The sequence below is a fragment of the Scomber japonicus genome, chromosome 21 (genome assembly GCF_027409825.1).
Source record: "Scomber japonicus isolate fScoJap1 chromosome 21, fScoJap1.pri, whole genome shotgun sequence".
Lineage (NCBI taxonomy): Eukaryota > Metazoa > Chordata > Actinopteri > Scombriformes > Scombridae > Scomber > Scomber japonicus.
The window spans coordinates 20,065,663-20,091,817 of NC_070598.1; the positions used below are offsets into that span (position 1 = coordinate 20,065,663).

The following is a 26,155-nucleotide window of genomic DNA, read 5'->3' on the forward strand; positions in this document are numbered from 1 at the left end:
GCACAACCAACCTCACATACAAGCAACTTTAATACATTGACAAACAGTTTGCTCCATTCATGCAACTACTTGAGAGTGCCCAGTCACTGTTTACTGGATAATGAGGCACACCTGTTTCCAATTTCACTGATGGAGCAGATGACCTGAAACTACACTCCAAAACATTTTATATGTAAATCCTTCTCCATACACAGCTACTGCTTTTTAATTCATTTGAAATTGAACTGGTGTATTTATGATTATGTACACCCAATCTTATTTTCATACAGTATGTTTTGATACTATGTTCTTTGATTTATTAAAATGTGTGCTTTTCTGTTTACCTTAGCCAAGTTTGGACTATATACTTTCTGTTGTGACAGGTTAGGGGGTTTTCTACACTTAGTAATAATGGAGTTAAAATAGTGACTGATCTGTATTCCACATTGTTACACAACACACTGAGGTTTCTTTTGTCTCATCTGCTTCTACTCATTTTCATCACAGATAAAGGTCACCAGAAGTGTAATCATAGTTCCCCTAAAGCATCTGAGCCAGGTTTATTTTCGGGGAGGAATACATGCCTTTCAGCTCATGGATTACTCTGCATGTAATGGAGTGTGACTGCCCTTCACAGCCATGATCAAGGATATACTGGAAATATCAAAACTTTCGAAAGGAGTTTTCTGCCCTCTTTCCGTTCCTCGTTAACTACAGACACCTGATCCTGCAGCTGTTCCCCATTAGCAGTGGGAACATTAGCATAAGTTAAGATTCTGTTGTGCTCATAAAGCCTGTGCTGTGTATTAACCACACAGGTGTTTTCTGTTTATTTAGCTGATTGGACTTCTGTTCAGATTGATGATAGGTGGATATTTACATTTTGGGAACATAATGCTACCAAACCTAATCTCCTAAAAAACACATGTTAAGGCTGTCCCAACCAAACACAAGGAAAGTGAAGGAGGCTTGTTATACAGGTCCACATACTGTAGTCATGAGAGGAGTGTTAATCAGCCAAAATAAAAAACACATGTGAAGATGAATCAAAGGTCTGGAGGGCATTGAAACCAATCAATTAAAATGTCTTACATGGGATTTATGAAAAGGAGATGCAGGAGAACAGCCTTGATAAATGAGGCTTTTCTTGAGTAAAGGATTTTACACAAACATCTGATAGCTTCCATGAGATTGGTGTGAGTCCTCAGATTTACTCCTAACCATTGCTGAGAGAATATATTTACTTATTTGATTATTTGTTTACAGGGAAAATTATGAGTCCATGAAAAATGTGCCAGGGTTAGCTCAATAGATAATTTGCACCTGAATTACCAGCACAGCGAACAGAATTGACAATTGGATAAAAAACAACTTAACACAGTAAATGTGCTATGAAAATAAAGGTAGGAAATGTCTCACAATTCTTCTTCTTCTGTCCTAACTATATTAAACAAGCAATACAATCAGACCAACATGAAACACTATAAACAAGTTACACTGTGTAGATTTTAAGTTAGATTTTTTAAAATGCTTGTATAATTTTTCTAGAAAGAAAAACCAGAATATTTAAGCAACCCATCCCTCCATTTTCTAGCACCTGAAGCTGATCATTAGTAAGTCTTCTTATAGAAATACACAGTTTCAGGGATGGTTAGGAGCAAAGAAGCAATGAGCTGTTCAGAGATACCTTGCATGGTGTCCTGCTCTGCATTAAAACTGTATTACCCACACATACATAAATCTTTGAACTTCAGGAGGCTGTAGGCGTGTAATTTATGTAGACAGTAAGGAGCCTAATATGAAAAACTGAAGCTGAACTTCCATAAATTGTCAGAAAAATGAACTGACAGCACTCCCATGCTTTGTTCAACTGTGTGTTCCTCAACCAAGTGATATGGTTTCAAAAGTGAGTTTGTATGTTTGGTGTATGTGCATCAATTTTCCATGTTTGATGTAGTTCAGAAGGGATGTTTGGCTGTTGCTTTTGCTAAAGCTCACAGCACCTCTTCATTGCATTGAATTGACTTGTATAGCAATTACCAGAGCGGCGATTGAAATGCAAATCAAGGCTAATACGGAGGATTAAATGTGTCCCTCCGTGACAATATGGCAGAGTGTAATCTCTGTATTAACACTTGCTCTAAGCCATTTAAATGGTTCTTTCTGGGAGAAGAAAGCCCGCAGAGTCACATCAGTAGCACAATACAGAACATATCGAAATATTGTGATACCAAGTGGAAAGCACTCTTGATAAGACCATGACTGATGCTTTGATGTCTCATACTACATCCCATCCAAAATGAGTTTAAAATGGACAAGAAACACACGCTGGGTTTATTGCAAGGTTTTAAAGTTTAATTCTCGCACAGGTTTTTCTAAACATTGCTTCAGAAGAGAAGAACTGGGAGCAGTTTCTTTTAAAATCATAGTTGAGAACATACAGAGAGAACAAAGAGAAAGAGAGATCTGAGTTTGGCAAACTGAGAACAGGAACGGTGTGACTCACTGAAAAGGAATAATACACTGACAGTGACAATAACAATAGAATACAGTACAATTTGTTGAAAATGGCAATCAATGAAAAACAAAAACTGAAAAAAAAGGTCACAGCTACAGCAATGACTGACGTTAGCACGGGAAATCGTCATGACCAAAGCTGAATCCAAGAAATTGCAGTCGAATAGAGGGAGAAAAATGGAGAGAAAGGTAACTCTATGCAGAGGTAGAGTTCAGTGCACAAGGCTATGACACACACACCTACTGTCACCAGCCGACAGGACGCCACAGGCCAAACGGCTTGGCTGTCGGGGTACATTTTCCACCTCAGGACTCACCATAGTTGACCACATGGCATTAAAACGCTTACTTCTGGGTCTAGAGAACACCAGACTGGGCTGTATGCACACACACATACAATAAATAGGATATACAATCTTTTGAATAACCTCTAATAGTTTGAACTTACAACAGCAACTCCAGTAACATTACTTTTCCTAAAAAGACACTTTTACTTTCCACTCATTGAAAGCACCAGAGAAACAGTTTACTTTCTGAATCCAGACAACCTTTTTCATGTACTTCATGTGCAAGCGTGCTGGGTCAGAGCAGCACGTCCAGCAGGATGGTCCTTCATTTCTCCATGACTTTGGTACGCTTCTGTCCTTCCTTTACACCTACTTGTCAGAGTGACAAATATCACTGATCTGACTCCGGTTCTCTCGTAGCCTGACAACATAAATTAAAACACAGATGTGGAAGTCGCCACTAAAATGAACAAAATAAGCCTGAATCTGGAGTACATTGTGGTGGTGGAGGATCACTTGATCTCACATTGGAAATTAAATCTCTTTATGAAAGTTGTTTTTATGAAGAAAACTTCAGATTCCCAGATGTCATGTTTTAAGTGAGTGTTCAGTTTATTATTAAAGTGAATTGATGATCATAAGTCATACAAGCAATATTATAAGGTCTATGTATTAAAAGCATCAATTTGCTTTAATCCTCCCATTAAAGTGTAAAAACTAGAATTAATTAAACTCAATTATTTCAAGGGAATACAGATTACTGCATCCCTGTAGATTTCTGACTGCTTGCCTTAAATGTTGAGAAAAAAAGAGTTTGATAGTTTCACTTGTTTCCTGTAAATGCCAGAAGCTATTAAGCCCAAAACTGACAACTAACTGAATTGTTAGATTTTTCTCTTTCGTCTTACATTAGTTTGTTTCATTTTTGAACTCCCTTGATGTCCAGAGCAGTCATTGGTTCAGGGTATTGTGTGTTACATCATGCTAGAGCAATGTGTGGCTGATTCTGTGGCTAGCTTGGACTTGTCTAAAAACCACTACCAGCCACTATAATGTTAATGATCCATGAAGTGACCTGCATACTGCTGTAGCATCACTGTATAAACACTAAAGTGGAAATGGTAAAAATTGGTGGTAATGAAAAGGAGTGAGGGGAACATAGTGAATAGATAAATGACTCAAATGTGTGCTGTAGAAAAAGAAGGGAGTTGAAAAATAAAATGACAAAAATGTAAAATAAGTTTTAATTTATTAACAAATGATTTGAGGTTAAAGTTAAAGTTTGACATTTCTTTTTATACTGCATTATAATTATTTAACCAACTATACCATTAATGATGGATCCCGTTCATTTTCTTGCCTGATAACCTTTTAATGAATTTTGTCAGTTTCGGGACTCCATAGTAAATAAGCCTCCTCGCTTACTGTACATCAAAAACGTATGAATCAGTCAATGTTTCCTCAGAGTGGGGTTAGAAATCTTTTAAAAAATTCTAAAACAAATACAATAAGCCTGAATTGTCTTGTACTGTTTTTATATCATATACAGTATGTAACACATAAAAACTTGGCATTTCCTGCAGTGCGAAAACATTGTAACAAGAGAAGACACAAGAAATCTTAAGTGGCGTCTCCCATTGAAATCTTAATACTTCACCTTTCTTGAAATGATTTGTCATAGGAAGAAGGAATCAAACATATTAACCTTCCTGCATGTACAGTAAAAACTGATCTGATATAAATATCCTAACATCATTCTGTTTCTTTATTTTTTTTGTTAGTTTGTTTTTATGTTTGTTTTTTTTTTACAGTACGACCTCAGTCTACAGATTTTGCACACTGGCACTGTATTTACACTATACAGAGACAATTTAGCAAAATGTATACAATCTATCTTTTTATAAGCAGTGTTTTGAATCATCACATAATGCTTTTTCCATTCATTTAGGTCCTCTCCAGAACAACAACAACAACAAAAAAAAAAAACAACCCTGAAGAATCATACTTTTTTAGTGGCTTGTAAATGTTGATATTCCATTTGTGCTGTTTCTTTGTAAGCTGGAAGAACCATACAAAACGTTGTGGAAAAAATACTTCAGTCATTTGTTCTATTCCTCCTGAAGAGAGGGGGAGAAGAAGTGTTAAACTAGCTTATTACAGGCACCACAGGTCAGGACAATGGCAGTGAATAAAGTACAACATAAGCTCTACAGTATGTCTCACGTCTGACTGAGAGTGGTGGACCCTCATCTTCCACTCAGTCTTTTTTCCCAAGTATGCAGGCTTCATTGTATCTGATAGCAACAAGGAAGCAGTGCATGAATATTGCTTTAAGTGAACGGCTGAATCTGAATGGAGACAGAGTGAATTCCCAGGTCCTGTCAAAGCGCCCTGCAGTCTAACACACTCAAACACTGACTTGCTTCATTGTTGGTTCTCTGAATGAAAACTTCAGTTAAATGGCTGTAATGTAAATGAATATTTTATCAGGGAGAGCTTATAATATGCAGTCTAATGTGTCAACTGTACACTCAGGCCAACAGTGGAATGTACATGTATTTTTCTTTGCGTTTGCTTGGATCTGCTAGCAGAGGTTTCTGCTGGATGGGAATGCACATGAACAGAAAAAAGAAACATCAACAAAAACACTGAAACAAATTGAGGAATTGAGCATTGAAAATGTTCAATGTGCCTGTAAGCTGTCAAAAAAAAAAAAAATCAGCTCATGTTTCCGCTAAGAAACTCACTGAGCCAGAAGATTAAAATTAAAGGAATGTACACGGCCTCCCTCAGTCAACCATTCAAGCCAGTTGAGCCTCAGAGGGGATATCATAATGCTGCTACCGCTGTCGTGTGTGTTCCTTTACGTTTATTAAGCTTGTTCCTATTTTCTTTCCTTAATATGAAGCAGGCTTTCATACGGCCCGCTGTATATCCATTTGGCGTCTTCTTCTCTTCCGCAGTCTTCATTCCAACATCTTTCACTCACACACACCTCAGTTTGGTTCAGCTCAGCTCTGTTTGGTTCAGTGCAGGTAGCCAGTGGGACCTCTTTTATGTACAACAACCAACGAGGGGGCGATCACACTTGAAAAAGTGCCAGATTGTGTGTGTTTTTCCTGTTTTATCAGGCAGACAGACCCACTGATCCACAGGACTGCTGCCCACCTGGTCTGCCTGCTTAACAGGCAGAAATGCAGTACGTCTGACAGGTCTATCTACTGCCGGCGGCCAGTGTTAGGAAATGATGGCTGGACACCACCGCACCACCGTCAGGTTGTCTGCACTCACTGACCGCTTCTTGGCTAGTTTCCTCAAGTCCTTGTATTTGTCTTCACACAACCGTGAGATAGCCTGAAAGTCAAAACACAACAAAAATGAAGTTTTATCCTTGTTTGACTTAAAATAATCAGGTACATTTTTTGTCAGTATGTGTGCAGTAAATCAATAGTATGCTCATGACACCACAGTTCGGATATGGACTGGGTTTATACCAAGCATGTCATTAATTTGCCATGAACTTTTATCACTTTCTTTCTTTCTTACTTACTTTTCTCTCCTGAATCTTTTTTTCAATATAACTTGACATTATTGAGACAAACCTGTATAAGGAGACTAATGCTGTTATCTGGTAATCTCTGTTTAAAATTCAAGTGCTAACCACATAAAGTGAGGGTGAGCAAAAGCTAAACAGCCAAAAGCAAAAAGAAAAAGTATATTAAAAGAAAATGAACTTAAATCCTTGTTGATCCTCATTTGAAGAACAGAAACAAACATCAATCAGTCTCTCTTGGACAGCTTTCTTTGCCCTCGAGGATAAACAGCATGGCTGTTAGAAATTCAGATATGAATCTAAAAATCATCAGGACCAAAATGACCCAGTAAACACCATTACTCTAGTAACAAACTTACTGGATAAATAATGACACCTTTTTCACTGCACAAACTCTGACTTATCAACATAAGAAAGGTACAGGTCTCAACAAAGTGCCGTCTTTACTGTTGGCATATCAAACAAAGACTGCACTGTTAGTACATTAAACCCCCAGCTGGAGCTACTCTTACTGTATGTAACAAACAGCAACACATTAACCAATGACCTCATCTTATTCTTTTAGATGTTGTTGGCAAAATGTTTGAGTGCCTGTGTTCCCTGCACTGACAACACTTTATTCAAGTCTGCTTGTTGGCAAAACTGAAAAGCACAGGTGGAACTAATAACATTACCAATAGCTCCTCTGCCATTTGTAATGTTATTAGTTCTACATGCAAATATCTCTTATTGAAAAACAGACTTAAATGCAATTTTGATGTAGTATTTTCAAAGGAGAGAAAAATGGTCAATGACGCATCATTGCTGCTGCTGAGAATTGTTTGAAAAGAGCTGCAGTAAAGCATAAGGACAAAGGGAGAGACAGATGATGAGGCAGGGAAGTTAATTACACAGCAACACGGCCCGGTCCTGTCCTTCACCCAGCAGAGGCCGTGTTTGGTGCGCAGGCGCATTAAGCCGAGGCACTTCAAAATACTAATTACCCACATGGACTCACGATAAATTAGATTCAGATCAGATACATTAAATATGACACATTGTGAGGTTTATTTCTCATCCCTTTCTCTTTTTTTGTATGATCTGAACTCCAAAAGTCAGAAAAGTCTGTCTCCGGTATTTCTGTGTACTACTCACCTCTAGTTTCTGGGCTTTATCCCTGCTGAGGGGTTCCAGAGGGAAGCTGAGGTTGTTGGCCTCAGCCATGGAGCGCAGGTCAAAGTAGTACTTGGCGTAGACGCTGGACGGCACGTTGATGTTGAACTGCAGCAGCTCCAGAAACTGACGCTCCAGCTCATTCCTGTATTAAGACATAGAGAATGTGAAGTGAGAGGCAAAGTAAAAGACCTGATTTTCAGCTGTGGGAGCAGGCACAGCTGAGACCTGAGACTGAAATAAAGTTACTGAGATCATTAAAATTTCATTTCTGTCTGCAATTAAATCCTGACTTGAGAGACTGCAGAGAAAAGACAAAAGTATTGGAGTTAGTTAGCGTTAGACCACATGAGAGCATCCTGGCAAATCCATCACCTCCATCACATGTACAGCACCAACACACATACACTAAAATAAATCCCCAGTGCACCCACTAAACATAAGCCTCCCCTCATACTGAAAGGGAGTGATATGTAAGTAATGCGGCTCTGAGCTTTATGTGTAAGAAAATATTAATCCCGCACCATGAATATACCATTGTGATGAGTTGCCTCGTGCTCGACAGCCCTGTGATCCCTTATTCAGTGTGATGACAGGCGCTTTCATCTGCTCCTCTGCGCTCATGACCATTTCATTTTGCATTGTTACCTGCATAAGAAGCACCATCCATCTCCTCTTTCTTAGCTTTTTGTTCGCCTCCTACGCACATTCACAGGCACGCAGTAACACACGGGCTAAATTTAGACTCCGCTGTAGCCAAACTCTGCCTTATAACTAGCTGCTGCTTTTTTATCTCGCTACGGCAAACCCGCCCCGCTATTCTCATCCACTTCTTTTTTGATTTTTAATGTGTGTGGGGGGGGGGGGGGGGATTCAGCAGACGATGCTTCCGAGAAGGGGTTTAAAATTGATCATCTAAAAACAAAAAAACAAAAAAAAAAATATCTGTGGTCAAATACTGAGTCACTGTCCGGGAAATTGTCACATATGGGCAAGCATAGCATAGCACATTCAGAGCTGCATGCTGGCCTCCTCTCACTGGGAAAGAGTCCCGAACAGGTGGATTGCAGTCATGGCTGTGTGAATTCTGAGCCCAAGGACGGGATTAACCAAAGTCACCGGTGTAGAAAGAGGGTGAAGGCAGAGGGGGGTGAGAGGTCGTAGCAGTGGCAACACGTCTGCGGCGTCGTGTTCCTCCTCGGAATAATCCCGCCCTAAATTCCTGACGATTTGAGGACGGATGTGGAATATAGGGCAGCGTGGGGAGTCTTCATGCTCAAGATGCTTCATACCTTAACACGAGCACTGTGATTGTAAAAGAAGGTCCGTGCATGTGCCTCTTAACACCTCTTGAACTCAGGATGACCCCTTAAACACTGGCTATTCCCAGCAAATAAGGAATGTGATTGTCAATAACTGTGGGTTAAGGCGAGTACTGTAGCTACAAGTAAAGATGAATGAGAGTGGCAGAGACATGGAGACAGGATCTGTTCTTGTCACATCTATCTTGTGTATGTGATATCAAAAACATCTTTCATTTGGTCCTTCAGTGTCAGATATAATATGACTGTGTGAAGTGTCTCTTACATTCACCAGCAGCCAGAGAAACAGGCAGTGAAAATATGCTATAGTCTGTGCTCCCTGTGCTTTATTGAAGCTGTCGTATGGTATATTCTGTCATGTGACTGTGCGCCTCCCACACAGGGGACACCAGCTTCCCTTTTGAGAGAAGCTGTTGCAGTGGAAGCGGTCCAGACTGTTCTCGCAATCATAAGATCATTGTAGCGCTGCGTCTCAGAGCAGCGCTTTCATAGAGGGGAGAGAAGTCAGCTGATTGGTGCTGCCAGCTGCTTCCACACAGCAGTGATAGTGTATAATGCACCTCTTTTGTCAGTAAACCCTACCAGATATTTTCTCTTTTTTTCCATTATATCTTTTAGATCTTTGTTTTTTTTTAAATGCTTGGCTTTAAATTGAACATAAACTTAAGTGAACTCTGCATTAAAAGACAACATTTTTTACACTTTTTGTGAATAAAAATATATTTGCATGATAGAACACATCTTCCACATAGAAAACAAAACATTATAAATGCCAACTGTGTCAATAACTGTTTGCAGCAGCTGCTAACACCTAGGATTACTGACCTCCTCCCCGTCTAGTCTTTCTGTTGTGTGTGTGTTCACTGCATTCACGTGTAGTTATGTCTGCCTTCATATCAATAAAGTGCGGTGTTTTGGGTGCGTTTCCCACAACTCACATGTCCTCCACAGTGATATCCTTGAGAATTTGGCAGTAGTCGACGTTCCAGACCGCCTGGTCGTCCCAGACCTTGGATGCCAGGAGGATTGCTCCCAATACGATACGCTTCCAGTTGGCGGGGCAAATGTCGATCTCGGCGTAGGTCAGGAGCCTCTCCAAATACACCTGAGATAAAGAAATGAAGAATGTGTAAATATGTCTGTTTTCCACTCATAAGAACATACAAAATGCAGAAATAACATCCATAGAACAAGATGAATATAAATAAAATAGATATGTCCCAACTAGCTCAGCACTTCATTTAAATACATTCAAATGTCTTACACATGGGTTTAGATGGCATTATCGTTAACATTTGGCCTACCTCCTTTACATTTCTAATGCCATCATGCTGGTACTAACATCAAAATACATAAACAAATGGTCATGTATCCTCTATTCTCTAAGTAATCAGCATCTTTCTCTGTGTTTATTTGCCCTGTGCTCTAAAAGCCTTCATTTATTTGTACAGTTATTGTGCTGCTTTATTGTTTTGCAGTCTCCTGCCTGCTGCTGCTGCTCCAGGTAAAAACCACAATAACAAGATGTCAGAGGCTGATGAAATCCAACTTCCCTGGAGCTCCCTCATAAAATATCCATGTCGATAGAACCCCTCTGTCTCTCTGCCTCTCTCAGCATTTCCATTCCTCTGTCTCTCAGTAGCCAAAATTCCCACAGTCTACAGATTACAAAGCGTACCGAGCCCGCGGGCACCTACTCCTCACATGTCGGAGTACTTGTACTGATGCTTTTTATCCACTGATCATCATTTTGTTGGAATCTAAGAGAGCGTGTACTCTATTAGATTGTATAGCTGTTGTTGAGCTCTGAAGCTGTAGTGATTTTCTGCAATGGGGATAACTAAATGTTTAGTTTGCTAATGGAAGTGACACCTCACAGTTTTCTCATAACAGCTCACATATGTCACAGTACATATTCCCAAATAATAAAATGCTTTTTCTTCTCTTGTGCAGTTAAGTGTTAAGTTATCCCCCCTGGAGACATAAACATGCTGCTCATAATGTTCTTAGGCGTCCCCCCCCCTCTTTTTCTATATTTGTTTTTATTTCAATTTCACTTTAGTTGTTGACTTCAAAGTTAATTTGTTGTTTATACCTCAGTCCATTTCTGTATTTATATTTGAACTATTTCAAATATTATAACAAGTTTTTCAAAGTTTGTGATTTTCCCCTGCGTACTGCATTTTTTAAATCTTCCACTAGTGAAATGAACTGCAGGCTTGACAGAAATCTGAATTCAGACAAGTTAAAGTAGCCTCAAGATTTGAAGTCTGTCATCTCAAATGACAAGTTTGACAAATAAATCTGGTTTGCAGAGATGCTGTACTTTTTATTTTCCAGCGGGGGAATGTACTGCACATCTCACTTTTTATCATTCTGGCTGACTATGCACCGTGTCAGAACTGTCAGATTTAAGTAACTTAAAAAAAAAAACAAACCCTAAACTTAGAACAGTGCTAGAGAGTATACGGTCATCTGCTGGAAGATCATTAGCATCTAATTATTACACTGTACTGGTAGCCTGTGGTTTGGACAAACACAAAGTCAAAGAGAAGGGAGTGAAATATTCTTTTATCCCTTTTATTTTTTTCAACCTGGTTTGACTTGCCCACTAGCACAGCTCAGGTGGCTAATTGGACAAGTCATGCTGGGTTGGGCTTTGTGCCTGCAGGCAATGTTAACCTATCGCTGTTGTGGCTCTAAGCCTGCCAACAGACACCACGTATACACTCATCTGGCAGCAGGCAGCAAACACTGAGAAAAAAAAAAGGAAAAAAAAAGCCTGCATGAAATGAGAGCCGGACCACATGCTGAGTGTTATGAATGCAACAGTACAGAGAGAAAAACTATACAAACAAGCACAACAAAGAATCCAGAGGCGCTGTGGTCGGCAAACAGGAGCCCTAAGCAGCCAGATGAAACCCAAATGATTTAATGTTGTGTTTCTCAGGGCAATGCCACAGATGAGGTATGGGACTGGGCAGAGCAGCGGGACTCCGTGGAGGTCTGGAACATTAAATAACATCATCTTTCATATATACACTGCTGTCATGGCTTCATATCCTTTTTTGTTCCTATTTTTTGTACATGCGGTATTCTTCATTTCAACAATGAATCACTTTCCGACTTACCTTCTGCTGAGATCACTGAGAATGAGACTGATCCAGTAATAATAGCCTTACAGTGTAGTAACTCTCTTTGTACTATTCATCTACTCTCTATTACCAGTGCAGGACTATTCAGTTAGAGCAGATGGTGAACTAAATACAGCAGTCCTTCTTTTAAAACAAAGGTCTAAAATGGAACATCTATAATTATCTTAATATAGATATAAATGTTTCTAAACTAATAGTGTGTGACACGCCAATGAATGACCTTTGCCACCCATGGAAATGTCTCTAGAGGAGCTTTAGCTTCACCTGTTACAATGTTCCTTTGTGTGTCTTTGTGTGCCTTCTGCTCAAACGTCTGAGTGATGATTAACAAAAGAAGACATGCCCTGACTCTCTGACTTCAGAAGACTTCCTCCATCCTCACTTCCTCAACAGAGACATTCTCTTTGCTATCCTATGATGTAATGACTGGGAATGAGAAGAAAGCCACCCAGCTTCAATTTGCACCACTCCCCTTGTCTAAAGTTAGCTGCATCAGCTAAGCTAAGCCCATAACCACCAGCCACCAGCCCGATTCAATTACTGATTGCATGCCAAACTTTACTCAGGGGAGACTGGAAGAGTCAGGCCATGTGCCAGGTGGTGTGTGTGTGTGTGTGTATGTGTGTGGGTGTGATTCTCTAAGTCTGACATATTTGAGCTTTAGAACACCTGTACATGGATAAAGACACAGACACAAACACAGTATATCAGTATATGTGCTTTCCTGTACATGTCTGGACACACCCACACATATATATATATATATGTATATATATGTAGTTCACACATCTGTGCTTCTGTCAGGAAGCAGAGCAACCCAATACCAGGCTATCAGGCCGGACATATTAACCCTGCACTTCCCAGTCTCCAGAGACGTGAGGCGTGTCAGCCAGAGCGATTAGGTGTGGAAAGAGATGTTTCTGGGCAGAGGAGTTTATTTCCAACTGAACATGGCTGATTAAAGTTGGTAAACTACTGTGTATAAAGACGTATATTTAAGTAATTTAAGAGTGTATATGCATGTTTGAATCAAGTGAACGAAAATTCAGTATTTAAGGTACTGTATTTTATTTCAGTCATCCCTTAAATATAATGTAATTGTAAAACTAGATAAAATATATACATAACGTTTCTTCAATTCATATGCTTTAATATTTCTATTGCTGGCAGGTTTAATGTGTTAGATGAAACTGTGTCTACAAGAAAGAAATGAGATGGAAGTTGTGTAGAGTGAACCTACTGATAGAGAAGTATCATTATCCTTGCTACAGGCACAGACATACTTCACACCAAAGTAATCCCGAAAAGAAATTGCAAGGCTCAAACTGATCTCGTCACAATTCTTGAGAGATACCTTCCAATTTTCTAGAGAATTAGCTCACTGTTAAACATTTCTGGGACAAATTCTCCAGAGGGATCCACTGAGCATTTCATATGCTTCAAGAGAGGAAGCGTGTTCCAAAAATAAAATGAGAGCGAGAGAAAAGGCAAACGAGAAGATGGCAGCGCATGACACGAGAGAATAAGGAAGCAACACTCCCTCCTAGTGTCAGCACACACACACACACACACAAACACAAAAAGACACACACACTCACCAATGTGACAATGGCACATTCAGCAGTGAGCTGCGCGGCGCTGAACAGTGTCCTGACGAAGCGATAGATCTGCTTCTGCTCAGGATCGTGTTTGTCATAATCAGGAGGAATCTCAGACTTCTGCAGCAAATAGAAGACAGCAACAAAAACATCATTAGTCAAAATAGAAATACAAGCTTTCACAACAGTTCTTACAAATCACTCATTTTTTTTCACTTATTTTTAAAGTGAGTAATTGCAAATTTTGGAGCATTAAAGGCATTGCGGTCGATTTTTGGAGTGAAGCTGTGCAATTGTTAAGTGGGAGAATCGAAGTGAAAACACATGTGAAAGCTCCAGATGGCTCCAGAGACAGACAGATTTCCCCCCCCCACACTACTTGATCCACGCGGGCTTATTTGCTGTTCATCAGCCTGTGTGATTCGCCGCGCTGATGAATCCTGACAGCTCTGCAGCTTTTCCCGGAATGGAAATGTATCTCGGGCTCGGGCCTTACCGAGAGCGGATGCAGCTTCTCGTCGAAAATGTCTAACAACATTCTTCCGTCGACCTCTCTGGAATGACAAACAGACAGAACATCAGTCTGAATTATAAATTTGAAAAAATGTAAGATATGACTATAATAACGTACTCCTGAGATATCGCCTGTTCAATAAGCCATATATGGGCATTTATCTGAAGCTTGGAGCCCTGCATGAGAGCTTTAGCTTTATCTGCTGACCTCTGATGTTGATTTGATGCAGAACTGTGGAAACTATTTATCATACCTGTTCTTTATGTGGTAGTATATTGCGAGCGATACACTGTTAAGACAAAAAAAAGACATAAAAAGAGAATTACAAACTACATTATAACCACTCCTCAATGTGAGATTAAACATTAAATAATAAGATATTTTAAATGAGACGCTTTTAGTTACCATTTGATGGTGTATTTGAGGTTGGGCTGACTGACAGTGCTGTCATCGAGGAATATAGTGGAGCATGAGCTGTATTTCCGTCTCACTGGGCCCAGATGATGCTGGAGTTGACACACAAACATCAAAACAAATCAACACACACACATCAATCTCTATTTCTGTCATACTTAGACCAGCCAAAAGGACTGTTAACAGCTATGGAAAATAGGGCACCTGTAAACCCACAAACTAATTCTGTTCATCCTCTGTCAGTGTCTGATATGGTTGAATATGGTAATGGTGGATAATTTATGGTGGAGTGCATCTTTAAACAACCCCAAACTTCCATTTAGTCGCTCATTTCTTTCTTTCTATTATTAAACCAGTCAAGAGCATTTCCTGTTTATTTTCTCTCTTACAGTGCTTCTTCTATCATTTAGAGAAACATTTTGCTCATTTAGAAGTATTGATAAGATCATTCTTTCCTTCAGGAATTAGGTAAATGTACATTTATTCTACAAATTGCACCGAATTCCCGATGGAGTGGTGGACAAAGATGAGCTGCACCATAATGTGATGAAACTACTGCTACGTCTAAATAATGACATCTAACTCACACACATGATGAGTGAGACTATAAATGGAGTGAGAGATTTGAAAGAGTGAAGCACAATGATTTAAAAAAAAAGTGATGGGTTACTTTTTAAGGACTTTACCTTGTTCTCCGAAATGTGTGTGAACTTGCAAAAAACATAACACATAAAAAAATTACCATTTGCACGCTCGCGATAGTCACAAATGTATTACACTAAAAGATAACAGGTTAAATGTACTAAAAGTTGCATAATCAAATGTACTTTAATGGTTTTTAGCCTTTGTATCCTCTGATGTGTCTTTCATTATACTCACATGGTTGATGTAAAGGCTCTTCCTTTTTTCTCGGACTGAAAAAGAAAGATGGAGAGACAGGTGTCAGTGCTGCCAGGCAACAAACGCTTCAAGCTCAGTCCCAGTGCAATACCACAGCCTGACAGACAGGGAGCAGCATTTATCCAGGGTTCATAAGTCCCCTTTCATTATAGATTTTGAGCAAATATTGGGAGAGCGCCCCAATTTTTTTCCTCTGATTCAACACTACATTACACACAGCAAAGCAGTTTCAGCAAATAGCTTTTTTTTTTAATGGAAAAAAAAGAACATTTCAAAGCCTGTAAATGGTTTTTCCTCTCCTCTTCAATTGAAAAATTGGTCTTAATGTGTGGGAATGAGTATGTGGCTAATGAATTCACCCATTCATCATTTTTGGCCTACATGAGTCCAAATTAAATCAAGCATAGTGACTGTTTTAATTTAAGTGGAGATTGTCTGGTTTCTCTTTTTTTTCTGCTCACACAAATCTGGTCATTTGAAAGGCTAATTCAGCTTAATGGACGTAATGATTTGTTGGTTTTATGCTGTGGAGCTCTCTTCACTGAGTGCAGTGTTGTGTCAGGCTAAATATGGCACGACACACGAGTGCAGCTGTGTGACAGCGCCAATGTGACAGCGCCTGACTGTGTATCCATATGTGTTTATGTGTGTGTGTATATGTTCGCTCTGATGTAGGAGAACACACAACGGGGGGGGGGAAAAGATCGCTGGCAAAGCAAACTGGAGCAGATGCAGAGCGCACGGCATTGCGTGCACACACACACAGACAGACAGACAGACAGACAGACTGTGACGTAGTGTGCTGTTTGGCACCTTTCAACTTGGTGCTGTCTGTCTCTCACCTCTCTGACACACACACACACACACACACACACACACACACACACACACACACACACACACACACACACACACACACACACACACACACACACACACACACACACACCTAATGGACTCGTTTTTTTCACTTAGCAGTTGTGACTGTGTGTGTTGCTTTCTAGCAAAAAGCAGAAGTCTCTTATGTCATAATTAGGGCTGCATTATTTAGTGTAAAAATAACACAAACATCACAAATCACAATCAATAAAAATATAAATAATAACATCTGTCTAGACAATGTGCTGTGATGCTCCTGTCAAATCCATTATTCACATGGCCTCAATAGAAAAGATTTCTCAAGTACTGCTAATGAGCGAGATAAAAGGCTGACATGTTAGTAACCAAAACACAGTTTTTGGGTCAAGACTACATAGTCTTATACATGATGATACACCTCATAGACCGACATGCACATAAGCACAAACACAAACACACTGATATCAGCAGCGAAGACACATCGCCTGCAAACAGAAGACAAAATAGATATCAAGTACAAGCATACGATACAGCTGGAGACGACATAACGCTACCTGCCTGCTGACAGCACACACATTCATGCTTACCTCTCTTGTTGGGGACCGGAACTGAAAAAACACAAAGTCCAAGTTGTCTCTATGTTTGTTTTTTTGACATATACAGACATGCAAAATGGACAGGTGTTTTGAAAAAGGCACTGCACTCATTAGGTAATGAGAGGTCAACAGGGTGACTGTGGTTTGGGTGGACCACAACACGGAAGACTTAACCGTGTCTCCAGACCATGGACGTTGTGTATAAGGGTTTCAGTCTCAGTTTTAGAAGCATTACACCCTTACTCAGTTTAATATTTCCAGCTTTAGAATCAGGTCTTGTCGGGTCTATGTATAATATGCTGAGAAAATAGGCCTGCAGGCATTCACACACAAGCTTGATAAGTTTAATAAAAGAGCACTTAATATCAGATCAATACATCAGCCTTCAGGCTACGAACTCTTCAGTTGAAGCAGCTTTTCTACAGTGTGTGCAAATGTAACAATATTAAGCCTCTTATCGTCACAGTAAAGAGATTACGTCCAAACTGAAAATTAATCTCAAAAAACAACTTCATCACATTTCAGTTGATTAAACTATGATGTTACTGCCACTCTGTGGGGTGCTGACTGCTACAGGATCAGTCTCACTGCCTGACAGTAGATAGACAAAAATGATCAAAACACCACTGTTGAAGTTTTCACTGGAGTCTGCAGCGCCTTTATGGTGGATGAAAGGTGTGGGTCAATTGTATTGTGCTCTGAAATCCCTGCATCCATGCTGCAGATCGCTTTCACACAAAATTAAGCTGCACATGACATCACTTGACTTGAGTTTAAAAGAAAAAGACACTTAGAAATGATTTTACACGGGCTGCTTGATTGTTTGATGCATAATCTTCCACATATGGAAGAGCTGCACTTTGAATGACCTCTCACATTTTAGAAGATCAATGACAAACATTACAAAGTACAATAAATTAAGTCATTTGACATTTGAGTTTGCTTACTTATTTTATAATAGACTGGTGCTGGTTGCGTGCCATTTCATCAAGGTATTAAAAATGTATAAAGCATGCATAATTGCACAGCGCTATAAATTTGCACAGAGCATTCTTCTCCAGACTTCAGATGGAAAGCACATACTGATCTAAGAGCCATCAGATATAAGCTAGAATTTCATCATCCAAACAAGATGAATAGCAGATCATAGTCCTCGTACTGATCTTACTGCAAGCCGAGGCGTGTGACGTTTTTAAAGATGCAGAGGTTTGAGAGAAAAGGCGAGGTGCTCACCGTCTGTCTGTGACTTGCTGAGGAAGATGGTGCTGGCCCGGGGATGATCCGAGGGATTGTACTCCATGGGCAGATCTGAAAATAGAGGAAAGAAAATGTAATTCTCACAAGTAGCGCCTGTGTTTTAGCTCAAATGGATTTCTACGTCTTATGAAAAATGAGGACAACCACTCTACACTTCTAGTATAAAATCAGTTTGAGTGTGAGTCAGCGTACCGAACAAGTTCTTGATGTTCTTAATGTCTTTACAGCAGCAGCAGATGTGCAGAGCTCGGCTATAGTAAGCAATGAACATCAGGACATCATGTTTTACCACAATAACTACAACACATGGAGGGTTTTTTTTTTTTTTTTTTAATTGAAGTTAAATGTGTGAGACTGGCTTTAGGGGTTAACCACCTCTCTTAGCTAAATGGAAAAACAATCAGTCAGCTGACAGTAAAGCTGCACCAGCACTGTGTAAACAACAGTTTGCAAATCGATGTGCTAAGCAAACAAAGCAGAAAGGTATAGATTTGTTTTAGATCACTGTCTGCATACACACGTACCACCTAGGATCAACCACCAGATTAAACAGCAACTGGCACAAATAGCAATAAATCAAAGGTAAAAAGATCTGAACATTGAATAGCTGATGAACTTGACAACAGCCTTGTTTGTACAATTTCTGTCTTGATGATTCTGACCTTACCATTATTTCTATGCACATTTTTCAACTCCAAACCATATAAATTTGAATGCTTGTTGGATTTAATTGTTTTCAGGTTGTATAATGAGGAAGGTTGCGGTGTAAAATGATTAACACCTTAAGGTATTGAGGTGTTCATAATTATGAGGCAGCTTGATTACCTCAGGTTAAAAATAGGCCAAAAAAGAGATTAAAGTGACACTGAAAAGTCAAAAATTGTAAAAAGCCTTTAAGGCAGATGTAACACTGTTGAAATAAACTAAGATTCACAGGTTGAAGTGTCAAGATTGGGCCAAGAAAGACCTGATTGCAGATTTTTCAAAGGTTTTATGAACAGATGAAATGAGAGTGACTCTTGATGGACCAGATGGACGGGCCGAGACCGGGTTCACTAATGGATACGACACCACTTCGAGTCAGGTGCCAGCAAGATGAAGAAGGGGTACTGGTATGGGCTACTTTTGTGGACGGACTGAAAATCAACTCCCAAACCTACTGCCAGTTTTTGAAAGATACTTTCTTCAAGCAGTTGTACAGAAAAAAGTCTTCAGCATTCAAGAAGACCATGATCTTTATGCAGGACAAAGTTCCAACACATGCATCCAAGTACTCAACTGCTTGGCTCGCCAGCAAAGGCCTCAAAGATGATCAAATAATGACCTGGCCCGCTTCCTTGCCTGGCTTAAATCCTATTGAGAACATTTGGGCCCTTCTCAAAGGACAATACACCTGTCTGAACACCATTTGGGAGGCTGTGGTTACTGCTTCAGCCAAAGTTGATCGTGAACAGATCAAGAAACATGGATTAGGGGCTCATGGCAGCTATTGAAAAGAAGGGTGGCTGCATTGATCACTAAATGATCAATGCAGGCTTTCATTTATTTTTTTGCTTTCCAGGTAAAGGTCGTTGTTGCTTTATTCACCTGAACTTCTACATCACAACACGGATTTCTATTTAAAAAAATCACCTTTCAACTTTCTATGTTTCCTGTAACACACTTCCCTTCCGTTGTTTGATGTATACGTGCCAAACCAGAACCAGCCACAGACACTGCTGCCTGGCATGCTATGTAGACATCACTGAATATATCACTATCAATTTTGTGTCCTTGTTCTTTGCCCTGATTAGATCCCATAGGACGCAACATGCTGCTGAGAGGTCTTATTATTTAGTTGAAAAGAAGACATTTCCAAAGAGCAGTTGTGAGTCAGTAGTTTTTCATAGCTGTGGTTGGAGAAACAGAGAATCAGTGTTTGAACTGTGAATTGGTATTATACCCTGAAGCACAGGCGGCACCAGGACATCATGCTTGGTGAAGCTGAAAGTCAGCAACATAATGAGCTGCTGGTTCTTTGGGTTTTGTTTTTTTTTTTTACAATTAATTAGAGATATAAATAATAATGAAGCTGTTTATATGCTTGCATCAATTGTATGCTTTTTCAGTCTTAATTCTACTCTAATGCTGTAAATTGTCACACCATATCACAACATATCACAAAATATGATGCAGCAGTATAAGCGTTGTGAGGCATTTCAACAAGATTTCAAAGTTGGAATAGAAGTTTCATGACACACAGGATTTAAGAGCTTGGATGATTTGATGTCTCCAGCATAAAAGGCACAATGTCGAGTCCTAACTGACCAGTCTGAAGCATAATGAGGCTGAAGATTAATTAGCATATCTCTGCTGCTGCCTTCAGTTGTCTGCAGGGATTTAATGACCTGAAGGAGAAGTTTCACATACAGTATGAAGCAATTGTGGACAACAGATGCTGTCAAGATCATATTCATTTAGAAATCCCTACTTTACAGCTTTAACCACATTAAACATCATATTCTATAGGCCGATTTAAACATGCCTATTGGCTGTGGAGTGTTTGATTCAATATACTTACTTTATATTTGAAGCATGATTCTGTTATTTCTATGCATTTGCTGAAACTCGCTTTGCACTGCTTCACCTGATTACCCCCCCCCCTCCCCCCCGCCTTCCTCCTTTACACACACCTGTTTGTTCATCTCCTCCCACCTGTGCACGCCTGTGCTTGGCACCAAAATACACAGAAAAGCAAAACAAATTCAGGAAACAATCAGAGCGCCGCTTGCGTCGATCGTTATAATCAGTAACTAAAGGCTTCTGTCTCTTCTCTCAGCGCTCTCTCACTAAAATAACCTGCTACCTATTGCCTCCAAATACCAAATTGCAGGCCAAGTAATTCACTAAATGTTTTAGCATAATATTTCCATGATCACTTTGGACAGGCATTGCCTCCCCTAGCCTCTTAATAGCACCGCCTATGTACTCAAGGTTGCTTGAATTTTATGGTGCTCTGGTGAGGTGATTTAATATCCTGAACAACCTTCTATGAAACATTTGTTGACATAAGGTAATAATCATTATACTGTTCTGGTCTAAGTTAAGCATTAACTTAACTCCTAAAATCTTATTATAAAGGAGAAAAAAAGGAAATAAAGGGGGAGGAAACTAACCTAAAATTCAACACAGACAAGCAGCGTGGGGGTTGGTGACCCCATCAGCAGCTTCCTGGTTTCTTAGATGATGTCATTGAAACAGGAAGGGCCAGAAAAGACCAACACCCAGATTTACTCATACAGAGAATGATAAACTGATGCAGAGAGAGAGAGAGAGAGAGAGGGACTGATAATAAGAGAGGAAGGGGCAAAGGGGGCGAGGCAGCAGAAAATGAAGTGATGAGAGTAATATATTTGAAATGTGATTGACAGGGAGAGAGAGGAAAAGAGGGGAGATTTAAAAAAAAAGTGAGATACAGTAATAGGGAGAGTGGGGATGTAGAGGTGGAGAGGATATGAGAAAAAGAGAATAAGAGATGAGAGCAAAGATGAGGAGAAATGAAAGAAGGGGGATGAGTGCAGCTACAATGTGAAACCTCCTGGAAATGAGTTAAACTTGAGTTTCAGTGCACCATTAAAACAAACTAAGTGCTCATAAGTAGAGAGCATGCCTGAGATCACAGTCACAGAGCCTCTCTCTCAGTACACAGCAGGTCGTGCACGTGAGCCACAGCTATTGTGTCCAAACTCTTTTGAACTACTGTCTTTTTTGTGTTTGAGAGCCACTTGAAGAGCCTCAAAGGACACACGCACGCTGTCACGATGTAGGAGGAAGTAACACACGATGATGAATACAAGACGGCTGTGTGGGAAGAAGCGAAGAGTAGTGAAGAAGAACTGATGGTGGGTTAATGATGCTACACACACACAAACACACACAAACACACACACACACACACACACACACACACACACACACACAGTCGTCTGCAGCACATCACTTGAAAGCTGAAATTTCTCCAATCTTGAGAGGCGGGATATTAGATAACTTTTTTTTTTTTTTTTTAAACATGCATTTAAATAACTTCCTCATGATGTAACATTTTTCAAGACGGGAAGCAGTGTCCCTTTTCGGGGATGGTGTCAGTGACCTTTGGTGTGGTTCCACCCTGCCCAGTTTTTTCAGACTTTTTTTACTCCAACTTCATTGGAGGGTGGGCGAAAGCACCCAACTTCCTGCGTTTCAGGAAGCGGAGAGGAAATGAAGTAGGGGGTTGGCGGGGTTACGCATTGTTAGGGAGGTACGCGCTAGAACAAAGAGTGGAGGGATTTACACTCCTGCCGAATCCCCCTGCAGAGTACACTCCAACACACCTACAGTATGGGAAAGATGGACGACGCTAAAACGGCTCCGTCTCATTGCTCTACTAAATTCTCTGATAAATGAATACACTTCTGCCAGCGTTCCATTAAAAGGAATATAAATCTATCACCCGAGCATTGTCTTGTCAGCGACGATGATGTAAGACTGCACAATCATACAATAATAAATAGAGAGCAGAAGCTGGGTGATATGATGATGTATACTATCAGACAATATTTATTTGTCAACTGTCAGAGACTTTAATATTCTGTTTATATCAATAGCTCTCCCTGTTATATCTCTGCTTGTATTATGCAGCTGTGGGCAATGATGCAAGTCAATGAGCAGGGCTGATTGATGGATTTTTATATCATCACTGTACATATATTTAATTATTTTGAGTGAGTTTTATAACTTGATCAGCTTTCTCAGTGGAAAGTTGACATTTTTCATACATATTTTCAACTGCAGTTCATGTGCAGACAAAAAAAAGACATTAAAATGGCAACAGCAATACTATATGTGGCAAAGCAGGCTTCAGGGTATTTGAATAGGTTACAGAGTATGGTCACACTCTTGATTGTCTTTTAATGACTGATTATTTTAAATTAATTTTAAATTAATTTCAAAGAACAATGTGTCACAGCCTCTAATAAGTGTTGGTAATGACAGCTTATAATATAGAGGGGATGTTCTTTAAACTTTTTTAAATAAGAAGAACTATGTACTCCTGCACGCATCTCATCAGTTGATGAGATTCACTTCTGTCATAACAAATTGTTAATTTTGAGCTAAATTTCATATTGCATCCATGCTGTCTTCTCCAGAAGATTAATAGTACAGAAAATGAATGCAGTTGTTTGCCTTCATAGATCAAGCTGGTTGAATTCATTTATCCTATAGTTTCCAGCATGACTCTATCTTTTATATTCTGGTAGCACAGCATGTTAGATTTCATATTATAAATGTACAAAAACTTTTTTTTTGGGTGGAATTTATCAACCATCAGATTCATGACAGATAGGAGAGAAGTTGTCTTCTGACTCTGTTTATTAAAAAGAATGAATCAAAGTTCAGTAGGTCACATACAGTACAGTACACCACCTTTGAGCCATGAGAAACTCTGTAAGATTGACCTCAAAAAGAAAGTGATGCCCGTGGTCATACAGGGAACAAGAATAGCTGTATGACTGTAGTGAACAGCTCGCTGGCACTCTGTCTTCCTACCCCTTGTAGTCTGTCATGAGGTTGGCTGCCGGGGGGGTGCGACATCAGCCCCAGAAAAGAAGACCCATTGCTGGTTTTTTGGCCGCCCTGCAGAGAGGTGCGAGCCTGAAGGAATCCAGATGGTGCGAGCCAGGCACTGCCCAGCTGTCAACAGCATGCTATCAAACAGTACGCCCACATGGTGGAGATAAGAAGCACACAGCACGTCTTGTAATGGGAGCGTTTGAGAAAAGAGCACAAGATGTAAGCTGGTGTTTGAAAATAGAAGTGTTAAAAGGGACACAGCGTTTGCGTGGTTCTAGTTAAGTGTCACACTGGATGCTATTTTTAAAACGTCAGCTAAAAAATGTTCTGTTGCTGTTTTGAAATGATGCAATCTGGTTCAACTGCTCATACTTGATTTATTTGGCCTTTTAAATTCACTCTATCAGGATTTTACTTCACTTTTTTTATCATGAGGAGTCAGTATAAATTCTGGTGAAGCGATTGCGGCAAAGCAACAACAAGCCATCCCTCAGTTTATCCATGAAGTATGTTGGAGCGTCATGCTGTTTCTGAATTTACCTTCAATGACTGAGGCTCTTGCCCTATTTGCCTCCTGTTTGCCTCTCTTTGTCTCACCTTGAATGTCAGCCAGATGCTTTGTGGTGTAAAACAGCCTCCTGAGTGCAGCGCAGAGCAGAAAGAAGCCAAACATTTTTCATTTGATGCTTATCACAGTGCAAACTTTATGACCGCTTGCGCCGCATGATGCTGTGATTTGAAACCTGATAACACACCTGTGTATGTGTTGTAATGTGAGAACAGAAAAAAGTGAGAGAAAAAAGCAAGGTCACAACCTGGTCTATGGTTGGACTGCGTATGAATCACTGTGTGAGTCAGTGATGGACAGACACAGCTTACAACATGCTCAGTGGTCATTGTTAGTGAATAAGGGCAGATATTGACCGTTAAGTGTCTCTCACCTTGGATAACAAAGGAACTCATTACTGGCTCTGCTGTTCCATTAACTCCACTCTACTAACTATGCATGTGTTATCAGTGCTGCGGCATTTATCACTATATTACTTTATGATACCACTGCTGTGTTTTTATTTGAGCAGTGTGTGTGTGATAAGCCCTAATTAAAGCTGCACTGGTGAGATTTATGAGATGAGATTAGAAGATTTATCATGTAGAAAAACACCTTAATTAGGGATGAGCTATATGGCTCTAAAACAAACTGACCACTTTTCAGGTTATTTTTGCAATAATCACAAACTCCTCATACTCAACAAGACGCTTCTACTTTTGGTGGTGAAATAAGTTTGTTGTATTGCTCCTTTTTAATGGTCCAGTCTTCTTGCACTTATACATGACTGTGATTTGTTGTGCATCTGTACTTCTATGACAAAACCACTTCCACATGACTGAAGTTGCTCCCCTGTTTAGAACTAACTCCCCCACCGCAGAGCAACTGCTACTTTCACTTTCAGCCATGCTTGTTGTCACTGTGCACAATGGTATGATGTCATGACATTAACAAGTTGGAACACTGACATTATCATGATATGAGTTTTTGTTATCATATTAAAAATGATACTGATATTATCAGGAAAGATACAATATGATAATTCTGTTTTGAATACCTCTCTGACAAATCAAAATAAACATCCTCACTTCCTGTCACGCGCAGAGGTTTTAAAAAATTCAGGTATCTGAAATTCACAAGCGACAAATGTAAAGGATGTTAGAGTTACCACATGAATCAAATGCTTAATGACTCATTGTCCTTTCTGCTTTCCACACACACGCACATGCACACACACACACACACACGCACACACAAAAAACAAGGAGACGCAAACCCCATCAGCATCATCACAGCTCTTCCAAACAGCTTAAACCACCATTAAGCTTGAATCATTGATCATTGACAAGAAGAGGGGAGGTAATGAGTTGAGGGCATTTCACCTGAATTCAACAAAAAACACATTTCCTCTCTTACAGGATGTACTAAGTAATAAGTTTAGCCTCTGATTTTACACACTGAAAAAACTCCACCTTTAAAAAAGTCTATCATGACAATTTCAAGTTCTGAGGTAGCTCTCCTATTTACACACACACTTGCATCAGGTAGGTGAACTTTTCACACATGATGTACTAAACAAACAGCACACCTCCTATCTGCATGTGCAAGCCACATCCTGTTCTGTAACGGGGAAGACATCCTGGTATCACATGAGGAAAAACCTCACGAGGAACTACAATAAAAGTACAGCCTGGAGGCACCGGTGCTGGAGAGACTACATTAAAACATCCACCCCACCCCCACCCCCTAAAAAAAAAAAATTCTACCCATCCATTAAAGTGAGGTGTCACAGTGTACATGGCCCTGTGTACTGATGTGTCAGACATGGAGCTGGAGCACTGTTGTTGATTACTTTCAAACTTGATGGATGGCTATAATTAGGTGAAGTTGACATGAAGCAGCACGGGGGGGAAA

General features: G+C 39.9%; 1 protein-coding gene across 2 annotated transcripts in view; it reads right to left on the bottom strand.

Annotated features, from left to right (window-relative positions):
- Positions 1-2,325: 2,325 nt before the first annotated feature.
- The window catches only part of ccny (cyclin Y), a 35,605-nt gene continuing 11,775 nt past the window's right edge, over positions 2,326-26,155 (bottom strand). The window contains exons 2-11 of one of the 2 annotated variants that reach the window (XM_053342532.1): positions 18,079-18,153; positions 15,371-15,405; positions 15,178-15,201; positions 14,483-14,583; positions 14,331-14,366; positions 14,060-14,117; positions 13,564-13,683; positions 9,749-9,915; positions 7,471-7,633; positions 2,326-6,137 (exon numbers count right to left, since the gene is read on the bottom strand). In XM_053342532.1, coding sequence (XP_053198507.1) covers positions 6,021-6,137; positions 7,471-7,633; positions 9,749-9,915; positions 13,564-13,683; positions 14,060-14,117; positions 14,331-14,366; positions 14,483-14,583; positions 15,178-15,201; positions 15,371-15,405; positions 18,079-18,153 — 896 coding nt within the window. In that variant the 3' untranslated portion in view covers positions 2,326-6,020. The remainder of the gene's footprint in view (positions 6,138-7,470; positions 7,634-9,748; positions 9,916-13,563; positions 13,684-14,059; positions 14,118-14,330; positions 14,367-14,482; positions 14,584-15,177; positions 15,202-15,370; positions 15,406-18,078; positions 18,154-26,155) is intronic. The other variant, XM_053342533.1, reaches the window with a different exon arrangement.